The 20,178-nt window shown below is 42.3% G+C and overlaps 1 protein-coding gene across 2 annotated transcripts in view; it reads right to left on the reverse strand.

Moving 5' to 3' along the window:
- The window catches only part of nup205 (nucleoporin 205), a 110,350-nt gene that overhangs the window by 58,857 nt on the left and 31,315 nt on the right, over nucleotides 1-20,178 (reverse strand). For both annotated transcript variants that reach the window (XR_015760504.1, XM_043708929.2), the window contains exons 12-18: nucleotides 18,268-18,473; nucleotides 14,525-14,707; nucleotides 14,348-14,398; nucleotides 11,595-11,804; nucleotides 11,354-11,453; nucleotides 10,515-10,652; nucleotides 7,026-7,215 (exon numbers count right to left, since the gene is read on the reverse strand). Coding sequence is in view for 1 of the 2 variants with exons in the window: in XM_043708929.2 (XP_043564864.1) it covers nucleotides 7,026-7,215; nucleotides 10,515-10,652; nucleotides 11,354-11,453; nucleotides 11,595-11,804; nucleotides 14,348-14,398; nucleotides 14,525-14,707; nucleotides 18,268-18,473 (1,078 nt within the window). In the remaining variant the exon portion in view is untranslated. The remainder of the gene's footprint in view (nucleotides 1-7,025; nucleotides 7,216-10,514; nucleotides 10,653-11,353; nucleotides 11,454-11,594; nucleotides 11,805-14,347; nucleotides 14,399-14,524; nucleotides 14,708-18,267; nucleotides 18,474-20,178) is intronic.

Below are 20,178 nucleotides of genomic sequence, written 5' to 3' on the forward strand. Positions count from 1 at the left end.
TACAAAGTTTGGAAGGGTTCGGAGGGATATGGGCCAAATGCTGGCAAAGGGGACTAGATTAATTGAGGATATCTGTTGACATGGACAAGTTAGTCCACAGGGTCTATTTCCATGCTGTATAACTGTATGACCCTCAGGTTAATGTCTCTCTCTCTATCTCTCTCTCTCACACGAGAGAATAGACCTGTGTTCTGATAATTCACTGAATTAAATTCCATCAAAACCATGTCCCAGAACACTGGCCATTGGATTACTAGCCCAGTGACAACAGCACTACATCACTGTTCCTCCCATTGTCACACATGACCCCTTGATGTCTCAGACTGCGTACTTCCCATTTAGACAGAATTTCTTTTGAATATTTCTGAGTGCAGCTTTGGTCTCTATATGATTAAGTTATAATTCTGTTTCCAGGGATGATCTGGTCTTTTGATCGAGATTGTAGTTGAATGTGTAGTAACAACTCCCTGCACATCCCACTTTCTGAAAATGGGAAGTATCTGAGGGATGAGAATCCACCTTCACCGACAGCACAGATTACATTCAACATAATGAGGTTGTCCCGATCACAGCCACCTCCTGTCAGAGCACCACAGGCGAGAGAACACAACAAGCTACTATATATCACCACAAGGTCCTACAGATCATTCTGTGCTTATACAGATCATGTTGAGTTCACATCGATCACACTGACTTTCAGTCGATCAATCAAGAGCCTGTAGGTCACATCGAAGTCCCATAGGTCACACAGAGATCCCATTGATCACACCGTAGTCACCAAGATAACATTGATCACACAAGTTCCCAGAGATCACACCAGAGTCCTGCAATGCACACTGAGCTCTTCTCGATCACACAGAGGTCTTGTAGGTCACTGAGATTCTGTAGATCACACTAGGATCCCACAGGATCAAATTGAGATCCTGTGTTCACACTGCAGTACTGAGATCATATCAAGATCCTGCAGAGTACACCAAGGTACCATACATCACAGAGATCTTGTCGGTCACACAGAATTGCACTAGATGCATACAGTGATGCATCTTCTACTCCTCCTCCTTAACAAATCTCCTGGGATTAAGGACGTCTATCTTCCATGATGTGAAGGTGCCAGTGTTGGACTGGGGTGGACAAAATCAGAAGTCACATGATACGAGGTTCTAGTCCAACAGGTTTATTTGAAATCACAAGCTTGCAGGGCAATTTCGACCTTGTCTACTTTCCAGTGATGAGTAATGTGTCCTGAGCTAACTGAACAGCCCAAGACTGGATCCACACAACCTGCAAGAGGCGGAGGGGTGGTGTTTGAAGGGGAGAAGATGCTCAGGATTTTGCTCTTTCCGTTGTTTTCATCTGTTCTCCACATGGGCCTGTCACAGACACTCGAGACAGTTGTATATTCTCAGGCACAAGATTCCCGAGAGTGTGTGGGGATTGTGCATTTCCGCAGGGAGGATTTGAAGATGTTTTTGTCTGTTGTCCCAATAACCACTCATCATGATGGAGCTCCAAGTGGTGAGCTTGGTGTCAAATTCATGTGTCAGACATTTGGACAGAGTGGCTCAGGTAAGGCATTGCTTAACTGTGATCAGTGTCTTAAATGGCAGGGTGTTCGCCTGAGAGAGGACCCTTATACTGGAGATTCTATCCTGAGAGAGGACCCTGGTACTGGAGCATCGGTCCTGAGATGGGACCCTGACCCTGGAGCATCTATCCTGAGAGAGGATCCTGATACTGGAGCGTCTATCCTGAGAGAGGACCCTGATACTGGAGCTTCTATCCTGAGAGAGGACCCTGATACTGGAGCGTCTATCCTGAGAGAGGACCCTGATACTGGAGCGTCTATCCTGAGAGAGGACCCTGATACTGGAGCGTCTGTGCTGAGAGAGGACCCTGATCCTGGAGCGTCCATCCTGAGAGAGGACCCTGATACTGGAGCATCTATCCTGAGAGGGGACCATGACCCTGAAGCGTCTGTCCTGAGAAAGGACCATGACACTGGAGCATCTATCCTGAGAGAGGATCCCGATACTGGAGCGTCCATCCTAAGAGAGGACCCTGATACTGGAGCGTCTATCCTGAGAGAGGTCCCTGATACTGGAGCGTCCATCCTGAGAGAGGACCCTGATACTGGAGCGTCCATCCTGAGAGAGGTCCCTGATACTGGAGCGTCCATCCTGAGAGAGGTCCCCGATACTGGAGCATCTATCCTGAGAGAGGACCCTGATAGTGGAGCGCCTGTCCTGAGAGAGGACCCTGATACTGGAGCGCCTGTCCTGAGAGAGGACCCTGATACTGGAGCATCTATCCTGAGAGAGGACCCTGATACTGGAGCGTCTGTCCTGAGAGAGGACCATGACACTGGAGCATCTATTCTGTGAGAGGTCCCTGATAGTGGAGCGTCTGTCCTGAGAGAGGACCCTGATACTGGAGCGCCTGTCCTGAGAGAGGACGCCGATATTGGAGTGTCTATCCTGAGAGAGGTCCCTGATACTGGAGCGTCCATCCTGAGAGAGGTCCCTGATACTGGAGCGTCCATCCTGAGAGAGGTCCCTGATACTGGAGCGTCCATCCTGAGAGAGGTCCCCGATACTGGAGCATCTATCCTGAGAGAGGACCCTGATAGTGGAGCGTCTGTCCTGAGAGAGGACCCTGATACTGGAGCGCCTGTCCTGAGAGAGGACCCTGATACTGGAGCGCCTGTCCTGAGAGAGGACCCTGATACTGGAGCATCTATCCTGAGAGAGGACCCTGATACTGGAGCATCTATCCTGAGAGAGGACCCTGATACTGGAGCGTCTGTCCTGAGGGAGGACCCTGATACTGGAGCGTCTGTCCTGAGAGAGGACCCTGATACTGGAGAGTCTATCCTGAGAGAGGACCCCGATACTGGAGCGTCTATCCTGAGAGAGGTCCCCGATACTGGAGCTTCCATCCTGAGAGTGGTCCCTGATACTGCAGCGTCCATCCTGAAAGAGGTCCCTGATAGTGGAGCGTCTGTCCTGAGAGAGGACCCTGATACTGGAGCGCCTGTCCTGAGAGAGGACGCCGATATTGGAGTGTCTATCCTGAGAGAGGTCCCTGATACTGGAGCGTCCATCCTGAGAGAGGTCCCTGATACTGGAGCGTCCATCCTGAGAGAGGTCCCTGATACTGGAGCGTCCATCCTGAGAGAGGTCCCCGATACTGGAGCATCTATCCTGAGAGAGGACCCTGATAGTGGAGCGCCTGTCCTGAGAGAGGACCCTGATACTGGAGCGCCTGTCCTGAGAGAGGACCCTGATACTGGAGCATCTATCCTGAGAGAGGACCCTGATACTGGAGCGTCTGTCCTGAGAGAGGACCATGACACTGGAGCATCTATTCTGTGAGAGGACCCTGATACTGGAGCATCTATCCTGAGAGAGGACCCTGATACTGGAGCGTCTGTCCTGAGAGAGGACCCTGATACTGGAGCATCTGTCCTGAGAGAGGACCCTGATACTGGAGCGTCTGTCCTGAGAGAGGACCAGGACACTGGAGCATCTATCCTGAGAGAGGAACCCGACACTGGTCCATCTTTCCTGCCAGCGTGTTTGCAGAATTTTGAGAAGTATCACTGGTGATGTTTCTTAAGGGGTAAGAGGTGTTTTCTGTCCATTGTCCATACTTTTGACAAGTATAGTGGATAGGTAGGAATGGGCTATGATGTAAATACTATATGTAATCCAGAAATATACAAAATATCAGATTGAGGTCTATTCTGCAGGAGCGATGCAGCTCTGTTATATATACACACAAATATATTGTGAAATTAAAAGCAGTAATGCCAGTTAACAAAGCAATTATAGTGTACTGGGATTTATTTTGAGAGGTTTATACTTAAAAACAAATGAAGTTATGTTCAATTTGAAGGCACGTGTTCAGGCTACCCTCTACTTTCATTCATTAAATGGGATTTAGACATCACTGGCAAGGCCAGCATTTATTGCCCATCCCTATACAACTGAGTGGCTTGCTAATTCATTCCAGAAGGCAGTTAAGAGTCAACCTCATTGACATGGGTCAGAGTCAAGTGTCAGTCAGACCAAGTCAGGTTTCTTTCCTCAAAGGACGTTAGCAAACCAGATGAGTTTTCTGCAGTAATTGCTAATTACATTCACACCATTACTCAGACTAGCTTCTTACTGCAGATTTATTTACCTAATTGAACGCACCCTCTCCAAAGCCAGCACATCCTTCCCACCGTAGGGGAATGGAACTGTGTACAATATTCCAAATTGGCCTGATCAAAGTTTTATCCAGCTACAACATGACTTGCCAACTGTTATATTCAATGCCTTGACCGATGAAGGCAAGAATGATGTATATCTTCTTTCATATTCAGGAGGCAATTGACTTGGACTCCAGAAGTTGTCTGTATATCAATGCTCATAAGAGTCTGACCATTTACAATATACTTTCCTCTTGCATTTGACCTCCTCCAGTTTCATTTTAAAAACTGTTTTGAAAAATAATTTTCCAATCAATCAAAATGGGTAAATACATTTCCCAGCATTGTATTCATCGATCTCTCCATGCAACCTCTTCACTGCTGGCATTCCCATCACACTTTAGTTCAGCAGAAAATTTGGATACTTGACCGTTGCTCCCCCATTTTAAATCTTGAACATTGAGTATAAAAATCTGAGTCCCAAACGCTATAATGGTACCATGTTTAACTTACTAATTCCCGATTGCAGTGACACACTATGCATCAGAATGAGATCCTAGAATAAAGACTTGCATTTTGTCTTCATAAACTCAGAATGTTACTGTTTTTACCTAATTCAGAATGTTACAGTCAATGCAGCAATTTTGGAATGCAGGTCCTCATCATATATTAAAATACATAACATTAACGAAGCAAGATATATCACAGTGAATGATATAGGGACATTGCCAGAAAATTGGAACTGAATGTCACATCCTTATTCAAAAAAAAGTTAGGCCAAGCTCAGGCACTACAGGCAAGTCAGGTTAACCCCAGTGCTGGGAAAACTACAAGAACGATAATCTGCAACAAAATAAATAATTATCGGGACAAATAAGAATTATTTAAAGCAGGTCAATGTCAGTTTATTGAGGGCAAATAGTATTTAATCAACATAACTGCATTTTTTGATGAGATTAAAGTGCTGAAGGCAATGCAGGCAAATGAAGAAATTCAATAGAAGTATCACATAGCAGTCTATGAAGTAAAGTTAAAGGCCGTGGAGAAGAGACAATGTCAGCATTAATACAAAGGTAACTGAATGGTACAAAGCAAAAGAAAAGACATTAACTTTTTTTCTTACAATCTTGAGGAAGGTATTGGTGGATTCCTCAAGGGAATGACACAAGGACCACAACTTTTCCTGTTCTATGTACATTGACCAGTGGACAATTACAAAAGTTGCAGCTTTAATAAAATTTGACAGTATGGTAACAATGAAGAGAATGACAGACTTCAACAGGACATAGGTAAAAACAATGACTGCAGATGCTGGAAACCAGATTCTGGATTAGTGGTGCTGGAAGAGCACAGCAGTTCAGGCAGCATCCCAGGAGCAGTGAAATCGACATTTCAGGCAAAAGCCTTTCCGGATGAAGAGCTTTTGCCCGAAACGTAGATTTCGCTGCTTCTTGGATGCTGCTTCAACAGGACATGGACAAACAAAGCAAAGCCAGAGAGAAGTGGGGAGAAAGTGCAAACTCCACATAGACAGACAGTAGAATTGAACCCAGCTCCCTGGTGATGTGAGGCAGCAGTGCTAACCACTGAACCACCATGCTGCGAAAGTTTGGTGACAACTGGACTGGATACATTGCATGAGGGATTTCAGTTGGAAAGGCAAGAGTCAAGAAGTTGGACTTTTGCCGCTTAAAGCAGAGAAAACTGAAAGGAAATTTGACAAAGGTATTAAAAACAACAGGGCACTGGACAGCAGACAGGGAGACACCGAACCCCAGTGGCACAAAGATCAAAACCAAAGTACACCCATTTAAAGTGAATGGTAAAAGAAACAAAGGCAACAGAAAGCAATTCAGATCTCCAATGTTCTGCTTGAGAGTGCGACAGATTCAATAGTGGCTTTCAAAATGGAATTGAAAAATTTATCTGGAGAGAATGCATTTGCAGGGGTACAGGGGAGAATTTAAAACGGTGGAATGAGGCCGATAAGTTGCTTCTGCAGTAGGCTGGCAAATGGCCTCTTTCTGTGCCAAAAGAAGAATAAGGACAAGCAATGAACTAAAACGGACAATGTTAAAAGGATACATGAAGAGAGAGATCTGGGAACGTATGTGAAGTTGGAAGACTTGTTAAGAAGGCTGTTTAAAAGGACAAAAAAAGTTTGCACAAAAAGCGACACACTTCCAAATCAATCTCAGAATTATTCCACTCTATCTTGTCTGCACTGGCTTTCCAAATGATCATCATGATTGAGTGTTGTTCTCCTGCCTTTTTCCCATTCCTTCGATTGAACTTGCCTCTATCACACTGCCCAGCAGTGCATTCAGCAGCTTAAAACAAAAGGTTCCCTGATAATACGCAAGGCTGATTACTCAAAAGATTTACTCTGGAGTACTAGCCCAACATTTACCTTGCAAAATAACCTACATATGTGGGGTGAGAGAAAGTATCCTATAGTGAATACCCTGTACTTGAATTTATAAATAATCTTGTCAAATTGCAATGTCTCAGAAACACTTCACAATATTAGTTAGCTGTGAAGTGCTTGACAAAATGTGAAGTGTTTGATTTTGACATGAGCAATTACTTCAAAATAATTAATGCTGCAAAACATACTTTTAAAAGTAAAAAATACTTAGCAGGTCAAGCAGTGCCTAAAAACACTTCAAATCAATTTAAGTTCATAACCAGGAATTCGCATTGCGCAAACACTTGCACGCGGTTATATAATTGGTATAGCTGCAGTGAGAAGTCAGATTTTAACTGAGTTTTCACATTATTAAAAGTACATATAGAAATTTATGATACCAAAATCAGAGGCATGGTAACTTACCGAGCAATATTGACTACATGGTCAGCCTTTTTGGTGCGTGGGTTGATACCTTGAAGCAACTGTTCAAGGGGTGTGGCTATGACAGAGGAATGGCTTTCTCTCAGCCAATCCATGAACTGGTTCTCCTTCTGCAGGGCCAGCTCCAAAAGGCCCAGGGAATATTCCACTGCTTTCTCCAAGTGCTTTTTACCTGAGGCATCAGCAGAATATGGTCTGTAATTAATAACATTCCACAGTACAGTTGCTTTGAGAACTAAACTCCTAATACATTTTGTCATAGAGATGTACAGCATGGAACCTTCGGTCCAACTCGTCCATTCCAACCAGTTCTCCTTACCTAATCTAGTCCTATTTGCCAGCACTTGGCCCAAATCCCTCCGAATCCTTCCTGTTCATCTACCCATCCAGACGCCTTTTAAACGCTGTCATCGTACCAAACTCCACTACTTCCTCTGGCAGCTCATTCCATACATGCACCATCCTCTGCATGAAAACGTTGTCCCTTAGATCCCTTTTAAATCTTTCCCCTCTCACCCTAAACCTATGCCCTCTCGCTCTGGACACCCCCAACTTAGGGAAAAGATTTTGTCTATTTATCCTATCCATGCTGCTCATTATTTTATAAACCTCTATGAGGACATCCCTCAGCCTCCCATGCTCCAGGGAAAACAGCCCCAGCCAATTCAGCCTCTCCCTATAGCCCCAACCCTGACAACATCCTTGTAAATCTTGTCTGAACCCTTTCAAGTTTCACAACATCTTTCCACCAGGAGGGAGACCAAAATTGCACGTAATATTCCAAAAGTGACCGAACCAAGTTCTGTACAGCTGCAACATGACCTCCCAACTCCTGTACTCAGTGCACTGACCAATGAAGGAAAGCATACCAAATGCCTTTTTCACTATCCTATCCACCTGCAGCTCCACTTTCAAGGAATTATGAACCTGCACTCCAAGGTCTCTTTGTTCAGCAACACTTCCCAAGGCCTTACCGTTAAGTGCATAAGTCCTGCTCTGATTTGCCTTTCCAAAATGCAGCATGTCACATTTATCTAAATTAAACTCCATCTGCCACTCCTCAGCCCATTGGCCCATCTGATCAAGATCCTGTTGTACTGAGGTAACCTTCTTTGCTGACCACTACACCTCCAATTTTGGTGTCATCTCCAAACTTACTAACTGTACATCCTCTGTTCACATCCATTGTCATTGATGGAAATGACAAAAAGCAGTGGACCCAGTACCTATCCTTGTGGCACTCCACTGGTCACAGGCCTCCAGTCTGAAAGGCAAACCTCCATCATCACTCTCTGGCTTCCAACTTCAAGCCAGTTAAGAGTCCAAATAGCTAACTCTCTCTGTAATTCATGAGATCTAACCTTGCTAACCAGTCTACCACGAGGAAACTTGTCGAACCCCTTAATGAAGTCCATATAGATCACGTCGACTGCTCTGTCCCCATCAATCCTCTTCATTACTCCTTCAAAAAAAAACTCAGTCAAGTTTGTGAGACATGAGTTCCCATGTGCAGAGTCATGCTGACGATCTCTAATCAGTCCTTGCCTTTCCAAACACATGCACATCCTGTCCGTCAGGATTCCCTGCACTGAATCCCTAGGTTCTATCATAAACAGAAACTCAGACTGCTAATATGAATTAATTGCAGATGATTGACATCAATGAAGGAACAGAATAAAACATAAATCAAAGCCAAATCCAAGAGCTCACAATATTTTAAGGCATAAGAATCTAGCAAATCAAAAGTGCAACACGAGTGTGAGACAGTCCGTATTAAAGAATAGACACAGCAATAGGCCGTGTATAGCTGACAGCCCAGCATGGTGATGCTCACAGTTCATCAGATGTTAGAGAAGAAACTTCTGTTCAATACGAACCATCCTGTAACACCACAAAGCAGAACACTTGTAATTTCTGTATTTATTTCAAGATGATTAAATATGTTAAGTCATCACTGGGCAAATTCAAGTTCAAGTTGCTGATTAATGCCACAACAGCTGTCCACTCATTTGGAAGTGGTCACTGAACTATTAGTATGGAAACAATATTCCAAAAACAATAAAAACAAAAGAACTTCTAAAACCATAAAGACAGTTAACATTTTGACTCTTTGCCGAAGTGACCCTTTATCAGAACTCACAGAGAGAGGGGGGAGTTGAAAGAGACGGTGGGGGGTGTGGGCAGAAGAGAGAAAGGGGGGAAATGTAGAAAGAGGGAGAAGGGCAAGAGAGTGGGGGAGAGAAACACAGAAAGAGATAGCAAGTGAGAGAGAGATATACACACAGACACAGACAGCGCGCGCGAGAGAGAGCGAGAGCGAGACAGATTGGATGACCGCTTTCCCATGTATCTATACTCTGTCTGAAAATGACACTGACCTTCCAGTTGCCTACCAGTTCTACAACACACTATCTTCTCATGCCAACATATGTCTCAGGCCTGCTGCAACGCTCCTTACCAAGGTGACAGATGGGGGCAGAGAAGTAGACCTAAGACCTTTGAAAATGTGCTGCATGGTACCCTCGCTAGTAAAGTTAGATCACATGGGAGAGCTTGCCAATTGGATATAAAATTGGTTTGATGGTGGAGACAGGGGTGGTGATGGAGGGCTCTTTCTAATTTATATAAGTGATTTGAATGAGAATGTTGGAAATACAGTTAATGAGTTTGCAGATGATACCAAAATTAGATAGTTTAGTGAACAGAGGATAATCATCTAAGATTACAAGGGATCTTGATCAACTGGGTCAATGGGCTGACGAGTGGCAGATGGAATTTAATTTAGCTAAATATGAACTACTGCATCTTGGAAAGATGAACAAGGACAGGATGTACACAGTTAATGGTGGGGCCCGAGATGCTGTTATAGAATAGAGAAACCTAGGGGTTCAGGTACATAATTCTTTTAAATTTACATCACAGGTAGACAAGGTGTTTAAGAAGTCATTTAGCACACTTGCCTTCATTGCTCAGACCAATGAATGTAGAAGTTGGGACATTATGTTGTGGTTATACAGGATGTTGGTGAGGCCACTTTTGGAGTATTGTGTACAGTTTTGGTCACCCTGCCACATGGAAGATATCATTAAATTGGAGAGGGTGCAGAAAAGATTTACAAGGATGGTACCAGGACTGGAGGGTTCAAGGTGTAAGGAAAGGCTGGATAAGATGGGACTTATTTCACTGGAGTGTTGAGAGATTATGGGGTGACCTTATAGCGGTTTATAAAATCATGAGGGGACTAAGTAATGTGAATAACAGAAGTCTTTTCCCCAGGGTAGGTGAGTTCAAAACTTGGGGGCATATTTTTAAGGTGAAAGGAGAAAGATTGAAAGAGCAAAGAATATTGACTAAGAGGGGAAAACTGTCTAAAGCAAAGACTATTGGTAGTTGGGGAGATAAATTATCACATCTCAGTGGGCTACCAAACTGATCTGAGTGCATGCACACAAGATATTTCTCTTTGCCTACCAGGAAATGGTGCATAGGTGTCCAGCAGTTTGACACCTTCCTCCAAAAGACTCAGACAAAGGCCCAGCATTGGGGAGTCATTCAGCAAATGAAACATTAAGTTGTATCCTGGAGACTTGTATGCAACCACCATCTCTCCTAGGAATCCAAGAAGCAGAGTAATTAATCTTAACATTGCACCATTGACTTTCAGGATTGGATATTGTGTAGCTGTACAGATTACAAGAACCAGATTAACCTCTGAATGGATTTCAAGACACAACTATAATTCAGTTACTACTGCAGGTGTCTTAAATGTGGTCAATTTGGTTCCATCATATTTTGGATCTGGTACGGAATTTCCTTTCGTGAAGTTGTTTGCTGGTGATTTCAATAAACACAGACATATGGGGTAAAAGTCTTGTTCTGGCTCCTGGTCCAATGTGAAACAGGATTTGGTAATGCCAACAGGTTGTCGTGGGAATGGCACAACAGTAAGCTGTACCTGACTAAACATTAACTCTTATCAAGTTGCTACACTCACGCATTGCCACCATAGGCCAAAGAACAAAATGCAAACAATGTCACATCATCTCAGTTTAGACAAAGCTGATCTTCTGAGTGCAGCTACTCTGACATGTTGATATGAACGCTGATACTGGGTATCAGCGAGGTGGTCCACTCCTTTACCTTCATCAGTATAAAACTGACAAAATGGGAGAGGAGGGAGGGTGGATGTCCAAGTCAAACGTCACTTTAGAAGTAGTTGACGTAGGCAAACAAACAAAAGTTCTCCTAGTTGGAAGCCTGAACCCACTGAGTGACACCTTTGACGGCAATATCCAGGACCTATCATTTACCTTGAAGCTCCACCATTTGGTCTGTGAAATCTTCTGGTCGGGGTTCATAGTCTCTCAAAAGCTTATGGAAAACTTCAAGCACAACTTCAGCCACCTCCCACTGCGGAATATCACACATACGAAGAATTAGAATTGTACAAAGTCCATGTCTGCTGTGCTGCAATACAGGGTTCAGTAGAAGAACATACATAAAACAAAAAGAATCAATATTGCTTCTAAAAGAACTGAGGCTATTTCTCACTTTTTCTGCAGCTCTTCTATACGCTCTGGTTGGAAAGCGAAGAAACACAGAGTCCCTAAGGAACTGAAGATATGGGTCAAACCCTGGAGGACGAAGTCCTGCTCCAAGGTTTGTGGGGAAAGAACTTTCGACCAGCGTACTTATCAGACAGCAAAATGCTCTGGTGAGAGGATACTCTTCACTGCGAGATTCAATTTCATTCAACTCCACCTGAGGAGAAAAGAAAATGAGAGAATGTGACCATCTGAAATTAAACTCAAAAAGTTAAAATCATATAACATGATGACAATCACATGCCTCATTAACTGTCCAGAATCTTGGGACAATGTATTGACTTATTTCCACACCCCATCTCAATTACTTCATCAAATTATTGTTTTCAGGAGTATTTCCAATTTCCTTTTGAAAATTCCCACCCTTACCAGGTAGTTCACTCCAGATCATAACTCACACTCACTTCATTCTTTTGCCAATTATGAAGCAAAAACAAAAACTTGCATCTAAGGGGGTGGTATCTTCAGTCACACAAAAAAAATCTCAAGCAGCTACACAAAAACTAAATCTGACAAAAATGAGATAACGATCTGCAAAAACATATTAGGAAGGTTGAGCACAATGGTGATCAAAGTGATTAATTTGAAGGAGACCTTAAATGAGCAGAGCAAAACCAAGAGGCTGCAGAGTACACATTCCAAAGAATAGGGCCGAGATCATTCAAGATATTATTGCTAATGATCAGGACAAGGAAGAAATGATGCATAACAAGCCAGTCAGAGGATCATAGTTTTCGGTAAACGCAAAGTTGGAAGAGAATCAATGACATCCTCAATACTTATGTGGCTAGTCTGGTTCACTTGAAATTCTGGTTAATGATAATGATTTTGATGTCATTTTGTTTTTGGTGTTTTTGAGGAGGGCTGATATTCAGTGATGATAATGGTGTTGAATTTCAAGGAGAGATGGTTACATTGTCTTGTGTCAGAAATGCATGTCATTGCCTGGCACTTCAGCAATACCAATGAATGTGAAGATTTATTATTGCACACAATTCAGACTGCAGAGTTTTGAATGACCTGAATTTTACAGCTGGGAAACAGCAGGTTTGATGGGAATTGGATTCACACAGTTCCGAGGTGACAAGGACACAGATGAGAGATTCTACAATTTGGTAATACATTAAAAAAATTACATCACACTGCCAATCACATCTGTACATCTCCGGTGGTTTAAAGAATAAACAATTTATCACACTGACCAATTTTGAATACAAACAATAGACTTAGTGTAAATTCTAACTAGTTTCCACATAATCAACATGACTCAAAATTATCTCCTAAGTCTCAACGTAAAAGCCCCAAACCATTTGAACCTTTTGAACCTCTGTGCCAATTTTACAATTCGTCCGAAATCATTGTTGCATCATCTATTTTTACTTCATACACTAATCATCCAAAATGTCGCTACAATTCTTACAAGAGATACCACAGCAATCAACATTAAAACCCATAAGTTTTAGTTACGGAAGGGATCAGCAATAGGTGCACGTAATTTAAATATCACGTTCTCTGAAAGCAGTGAATCCCAAATTCCAGGAGACTTCAATTTTCAAAGCAAGGGTGGGAAGGAGTCAGAAATCCAATTACTCCAGTTAAGCGCCTTCTAAACTGTTTGTTAATGGGCTGGGAGGGTGAGTACAGAATTTTAAGTCTGGCACTGGGTGAATTTGAAAGTGAGCACAAGGCTGAGCAGCTCAACATGGGGAGAAATAAAAGAGGAAAATCAGGATGTGCCTCTTTTTGCGCCAGACTGTGCATATTACTTCTCATTTGATCGTTTGGGTACTTTTATACTTAGCAATGCTTTCGGCTCTAATTTGGCACTAAAATGACCTATGGTCCAATTAGTGCAATTACATATCTAAGTAATATCTGACGAGTGATGCAGTTCCACAGGGGCTCATTTATGAAATCATTTTGGTGTGCTCCCAGCCCCAATTTGAAAACTAAGCCCCACATATCTTCCAAGAACATTAAGGTCAGGCATCAAAACAATCTAATACAATTCCCAAACACTTACAAGAAACAACATAATGTGCACTTTGTAATGGGACGTAATGGCACCTACTGATCAATTCCAATCACTATGATGAGAATCGAAGTACAAGTGCAGTAATTGATCCACACAAACTGAAGTCTTTGCAGGATTCACAGATCACTGCCTAATTTAGTGGTGGATATGCTGGTCAGCCTGTGACATGGGTCAAAAAGTGTGGCGCTGGAAAAGCACAGCAGGTCAGGCAGCATCCGATTAGCAGGAGAGTCCTGTGACACGGATTCCCCTGCATCTGCACAAGCAACTGGCTGAAAGATTTTAATCATGTGTGCTGTGACCAGGAGAGGAAAAAAAACTAGCCCAATAGCATCTGAATCAGGGATAGTTGGAGGCCACTCAGCCTTTCCAACCTGCTCCGCCTCTCACAGATGCTTTGATTATCTGCTTGCTCATCAAAAATCTACCTCTGTTCAAAAAAAAAACTCGATTTCCACTGCCTTTTTAGAGATAGAGGCGAAGGAAAAAAAAACATCTTGCTTTAAATGGGTAACCCTACAAGACAATGGCTCCTCATACTAGATTCTCCTACAAGAGAAAACATCCTTCCAAAATCCTTCCTTTCAAGTCGCCCCAGGAACTTATAAGATTCAACCTGAGAAACTACTTTTTCATTCGTCTTTGTTATATAATGGATTACTTACCTCAATTCCAGTGTCTTGTCTCTGACTCGGACTTCTAACTGTCTGCAACATCTGAAAGATGAAAACAATACAAATGGTCTCAGTTCAAATTCACTGCCTCTTCAGTGTTGAAGCCCAGATCTTCTCAACACCTTGATGAGTTATTCCCAAATTCAATACTTTTTCAGTGTTACCTACCTGCGTATATTCCAGTGATTGCCAAAGTGAAGCAGCAATCTCTGGTGATTTGCCAAATGCTGCCAGCGTCTTCAGTATTTCAGCTTTTAGTCCAGGTGGGATGCTGCATTGGATCAAGCCCAGCATAACAATTATAGGTGTCCACTGTGGATGCTCACACAAAGCCAGACGCGCATTCTCACTCTGGAAGATACAATTTGTTAAAGTATAATTATTCTTTAATAGATCCCAAGCATCATTTGCTGACTGTCTTTAAGTAGCCTTGAACTGAGTGGCTTGCTAGGCCATTTCAGAGGGCAGTAAAGAACCAACCACTCTGCTGTGGGTATGAAGTCATATGCAAGCCAGACCAGGGAAGGACAACAGATTTTCTTCCTTGAAGCTCATTAACGAGACAGATGGTTTTTAATGATCAGTGATAGATTCATGTCGACTATTAAAAAGACCAATTTTCTATTCCCAATTACCTGAATTCAAATTTCAGCAGCTTCTCTGATGGGATTTGGCCCCATATCTTCAGAATATTAACCTCTGCTTCTGAATTGCCCCCAAAGTAAAGCAATTTAAGCATCAGAAGGGCCTTTGTATACTATGGCTCTCCTCCCCTATCCAGACCCACTCCCCTAAGAAACTGCTAGAGACCAGTCAGACACCAGTCATCCTCATATGATGATTATTCAAGTGCAAGGCTAAATTGCAAGTTTTAACTGACGATACAATAGAGGGATTTTGAGCCAAGCTTGATGTGAGTCTTGACCAACACAAGTGCACACACAGCATGGAAGTGACATCAGAACTGGGAGGCTGAGGCCAATGATGGTTCTTTCCAGAGTTACTCTGATAGCTCAGCCAACAGGAGAACAGAAATCACACCCTGGACCACAGCTCTCAGTGCTTCACACCATAAAGTTCATTTTTTATTTTCCTACTTTAGTACTGGAAAAAATACAGACCAGCAGCCATTTCTGCATGAGCAATAAATGAAGTCTTTTTGCTTTCAACTTCAGCCAGAAGTTCCAAATGGATGCTCCATCTCGTCTTCCTCTGGAGATCTCTGACATTACAGACACCAGTCTTCAACCAATTCAATTCACTCTTTGTGGTACCAAGAAAGTGGCTTAAGGCACTGAATACAGCAAAAGCCTTGGGTCCTGACAACACTGCAGCAATGGGTCTGAGGTCACGTGCTCGAGAACATGTCATATTCCTAACCAAGCCATTTTAGTTTTGACAGAGACAAGCAAATGAATTAAATTGGCCTTTCTTCCTTTGCATTCACAACACAGTAAAATGAAAGCCTTCAAAGATGCTCAAAATTGAGCCCAATGGTTCGTAATAAGAATTTGTGAATACTCAATTCCAGACACCAGTTTGTGTTTTAAACATGAAAAAAAGTGGTTTCCACATATGCATTGCTGATAGTTTTGCTGTTGATTTTTTGAAGATGTCAATCAAGGTCAGCTTTTCAGTCACCCAGACAAAAGCAATAATGCTTATAACTCAGTTTTCTATTCTCTGAGCTTCAAAGAGCTGCTGATGGGAAGTTAGGCAGGGAGCTTTCAAATCTTCTTGCTGTAGCATTAACAGCAAAATTCATTTTCCCAGAAAACACCCTCCAAACCAGATTCAAACTCTGGCCATTCCCTGACAAACATCTCGTACCTAAGGTCCCAGTTACCATTCAACATCTGCCATCTACTTAAGCTCAAGGTCTTCTCCAGATTTGCTTGAACCAAATCTCAGGTACTGACTTTGATAGTAGTCAGTTGCTGCTACCTGTATAAATCCAGCACTTCCTGGACAAAATCCAGGTTTGGGTCGACAAGTGGCAAGCAACATTGATGGCACACAAGTGCCAAACATTGCGACCTCCAGCAACAGAACCTCACCATCCTCCATGCTGTACCATTGCTGAATAAACCATTATCAATGTCCTGAGAGGTTACCACTGAACAAAGACTGAAATTGAATAGTCACATAAATTGCTAGCTGCAAAAGGACGGAATTCCACAGCACGTAACTTACTTCCTACCTCCCTAAAACCCGTTCACTATTTACAAAGCATAAATAAGGAAAGTGATAAAATACTGCCCACGTGCGGTTCCATCAACACTGAAGCAGCTGGACACTATCCAGGACAAAGCATTCTGCTCAAAGAGCATCCAATCCATGACGGTCAACATTCATTCTTTTAACCATATCTCATCAACCATTCTCAAGAGCAACTTGGTAAAGCAACAAATACTGGCCAACCCACAACGCAGGTGATGCTGACATCCCACGAGCTCATTAAAAAAAAAACTGATGTACAGCTAGTGCACACCATCCACAAGATGCACTGCTGCAACTTACCAAAGCTCCTCCAAAAGCACTTCTCAATCCCACATAATCTACAATGGAGAAGAGCAACAGCTACAGATGTATGGAAACACCACAACACTATCACATGACCTGCAGGCTGCCCTCCAGCCACTCACCATTCTGATTAGAACTATTTCTTTACTGTTGCTGGGTCAAAATCCTGAAACTCCCTTCTCATCAGCACAGTGGGTGCCTACGAATCCAAAGGCCTGCAGAGGCTCAAGGTGGCAGTCACTACCACCTCCGCCAGTGTACATCCCATGAATGAATGAAAAGAAAACTGAAAAGCCAGACAGTTATGTGGGTAGAACAGGGGAGTTAAATTAACTGGATAGCTCTTTCAAGGAGATTGTAAAGATACAATAATCCAAATTACTTCCTTTAATACGGTTTGCTTCCAAGAAACCTTCAGCTAGTGAATACAAGAGGGAGCCTACTTGAGTGGTATAGATTACTACGAAACCCAAGTGGTGTCTTCATCCCATGAAAGCAAGTACAAGTTTTTTCATTACCTACTTCATGCAATGTAATTGCAAATTTTCCCTTACTAACACACTATTCTCAAATCAGTTAGATTTTACAAGCAAAGCACACTTGTACTGCTTGTGCTTGCTGAAGCTACAATTAAATCAGCTGACATTTTTCACATTAAATACCCAGACACAGCAAAATCAATGGATTATAAAATTATTGGCAGATGCAAGTTTCGATGCGACTTGCACCTCATTACTGGTGACTTGTGTCAATGGTGTAGAGTCACATTGTTAGGCACATTAATGAGCTAAATGCAAGCATTTCACCCGTGGAACTTGAACTTGCTTTAAACCAGTATGGAACTGGTTTACAGTCATTTGGAACCCACTTTTGAACAACGTTGGGCTGCATCTCCAGGATCCAAAAGTAGAACTGAATTTATAAACATTGTATAAATTTCTCTGAACAAGCACAGAGAATCAGAGTTCACTTGTAGCAAGATAAAGTAGAAAACAGAACTAGGTATAATACTAAAATTAGCACAGAATGTTTCACAGCTTTTTATCATGAATAAGTTGTTTTCTTATACTAGTATATTATTACTGTTGTCAGCATCAAAATGGTCTTTTTTATGTGTTTTTGTGAATTAGTTCAGTATCACATTTTGTGAACACAGATTAAGAAACTGTCAAGCCAACAGGATGGCTTGGTCAGTGAAAAGCTGGGCCCAATCTGCACTGAGATAATTGACCTTACCAAGGACAGGCAGCTACCTGTGGCCTGTTTTTCATTAATCACTGGGATGGGTGGAGAAAAATAATGGCCAGACTGCATCTGATCCAAAGAAGAAAGAAAGAAATTGGTTTTCATTGCTCTCGATGGGAGATATCAAGGACAAGGTACATTACCCATTTGACGATGCTGCCTGTAAGTTGAAGGAAGGCGATGAGGCCATCCATTTCACGTTGTGTTATGCCTCTCAAAGGCATGTGTCTGTACTGAATGGTGTCTGTGCTTGGAATATCTCTTCTTAGGTGCTCATGGTACAGCATCAGTGAGTGGAAGAAATGTTCCCATGATACAGGGTTGCCTCCGACTACCTGGATATTCTCTACTGCAAGGAACAACAACGAAGATTTAATCTTAAAAAATGTCATTTGAACTCTTCCTTTTTCTTCATCATCCAACTGTCCCTCAATATACGAGGTTGTGACTCCATAGATTCAAGACATTCCTCATCAGCAAAACAATTTATTTGTACTTCTTTCAAATGATTACACTATATTTGCTGCCCATAACATAGCTGGTTTCACAATGAGGAGATCTACTATAGATTGTTTCACAAAGCAAGCACCCCAAGTCCACAGGCTTGACCCCAAATTTCCAATATTCTGTCATTTTAATTCTTCACCTGCTCAGAAACTCTGTCCTCTGATGCCTACTCTCTTCAAATAAACAGTTCATAAGAGCCTGAGAAAAGGCATTCCATCTCTCTGCTTTGGAGTCTTCTGGATCAAAATTTTAATAATTTCAACTCATAGCCACGATACCCTTTTCTTGGGCAGCATCTGATAGAACTATCTTTGGTTTCTTTTCTTGTTCCATTCTCCTTTAGCGTTGCACCATCATACATTTGACATTTAATCAGTCTGGCTTTCCTGATCAAAGACAGCCCTTTTTTGAACTTGGTTCCCCTTTAACCTTTTCATAGAATCATGAAATCCCTACAGTCTGGAAGCAGGCCATTCTGCCAATCGAGTTTGGACTCAGCATCTAAAAAACATTCCACCCAGACCCAACCCCCCCTCTCCCCATAATCTTGCATTTTTACCATGGTGAATCAACCTAACATGCACACCTTTGAACTGTGGGAGAAAACCCGTGCTGACATGAGGAAAACATGCAAACAGACAGACACCTTCGGGTGGAATCAAACTCAGGTCCCTAGTGCAGCAAGGCAACAGTGCTAACCACTGAGCTACCGTGCCATCCGATTTGACCCACCTTGAACTTTTCAAATCAACCACTTTCCAGTTCTGATGAGAGATCAATGTCAAATATCAAGTTTGGTTCTCTCTCAACAGCTAAATTCCTGAACTGAGAATTTCTAGCAACTGTGAGTGGAACCCTTAATAAATATTAACTACCATGGTCAGAATTTGACTGGTCAGTTGTAATTAGCAGATTTCTGAAGGAAAAATAGGAAAGATTTTAAGTAATCTGAGAGTTAGGACAATCTGCAAACAAAGTATTTAATAAACAAAATAACCACAGACATTTAGTGATGTGGGAAAGTAAGTGTTTAATACGTTTGAGTCAAGAACATCAACTAAATAAATAACCACTGAATGTAAAAGTACAAAAGTGGCCGGTCATTGAGCCCATTATGCCTGTGCCAGGTCTTGGAACAAGCTTTCCAATTTAGCCCCATGCCTCAGTTTCCTCCCCATAATGCTGAAAATTAGTCCCCAAACAGTGTTAAATTGCCTTTTCAAGGTTTCAATTATTCAGGGTGAGCGTACCTTCTTTATATTTCTAATCACTTTATATATTATACCCTTTTAATTCTTCTATTGTTTTAAATCCAAAATAAGTTAAGCAGATGGAAAGAATTTATCACTTCTATCACTTTAAGGTCTTAAATATATCTCCTAAACCCACTTGCAAATCTTTAAACTGAACAGCCTTAACACGGGAGTTTATTTTGATGACTGAGCTGTATAACAATGCCATCTTGACTTTGCTCCTGCTGTTGTCAGTTCTTGCTCCAAGAGCTTCCAGGACACAATTTCGGCTGATATTTCAGTGCAGTATCCGGT

This window comes from Chiloscyllium plagiosum, unplaced genomic scaffold, assembly GCF_037043375.1.
Source record: "Chiloscyllium plagiosum isolate Xiang-an unplaced genomic scaffold, Cpla_swu_hap1 HiC_scaffold_19, whole genome shotgun sequence".
Lineage (NCBI taxonomy): Eukaryota > Metazoa > Chordata > Chondrichthyes > Orectolobiformes > Hemiscylliidae > Chiloscyllium > Chiloscyllium plagiosum.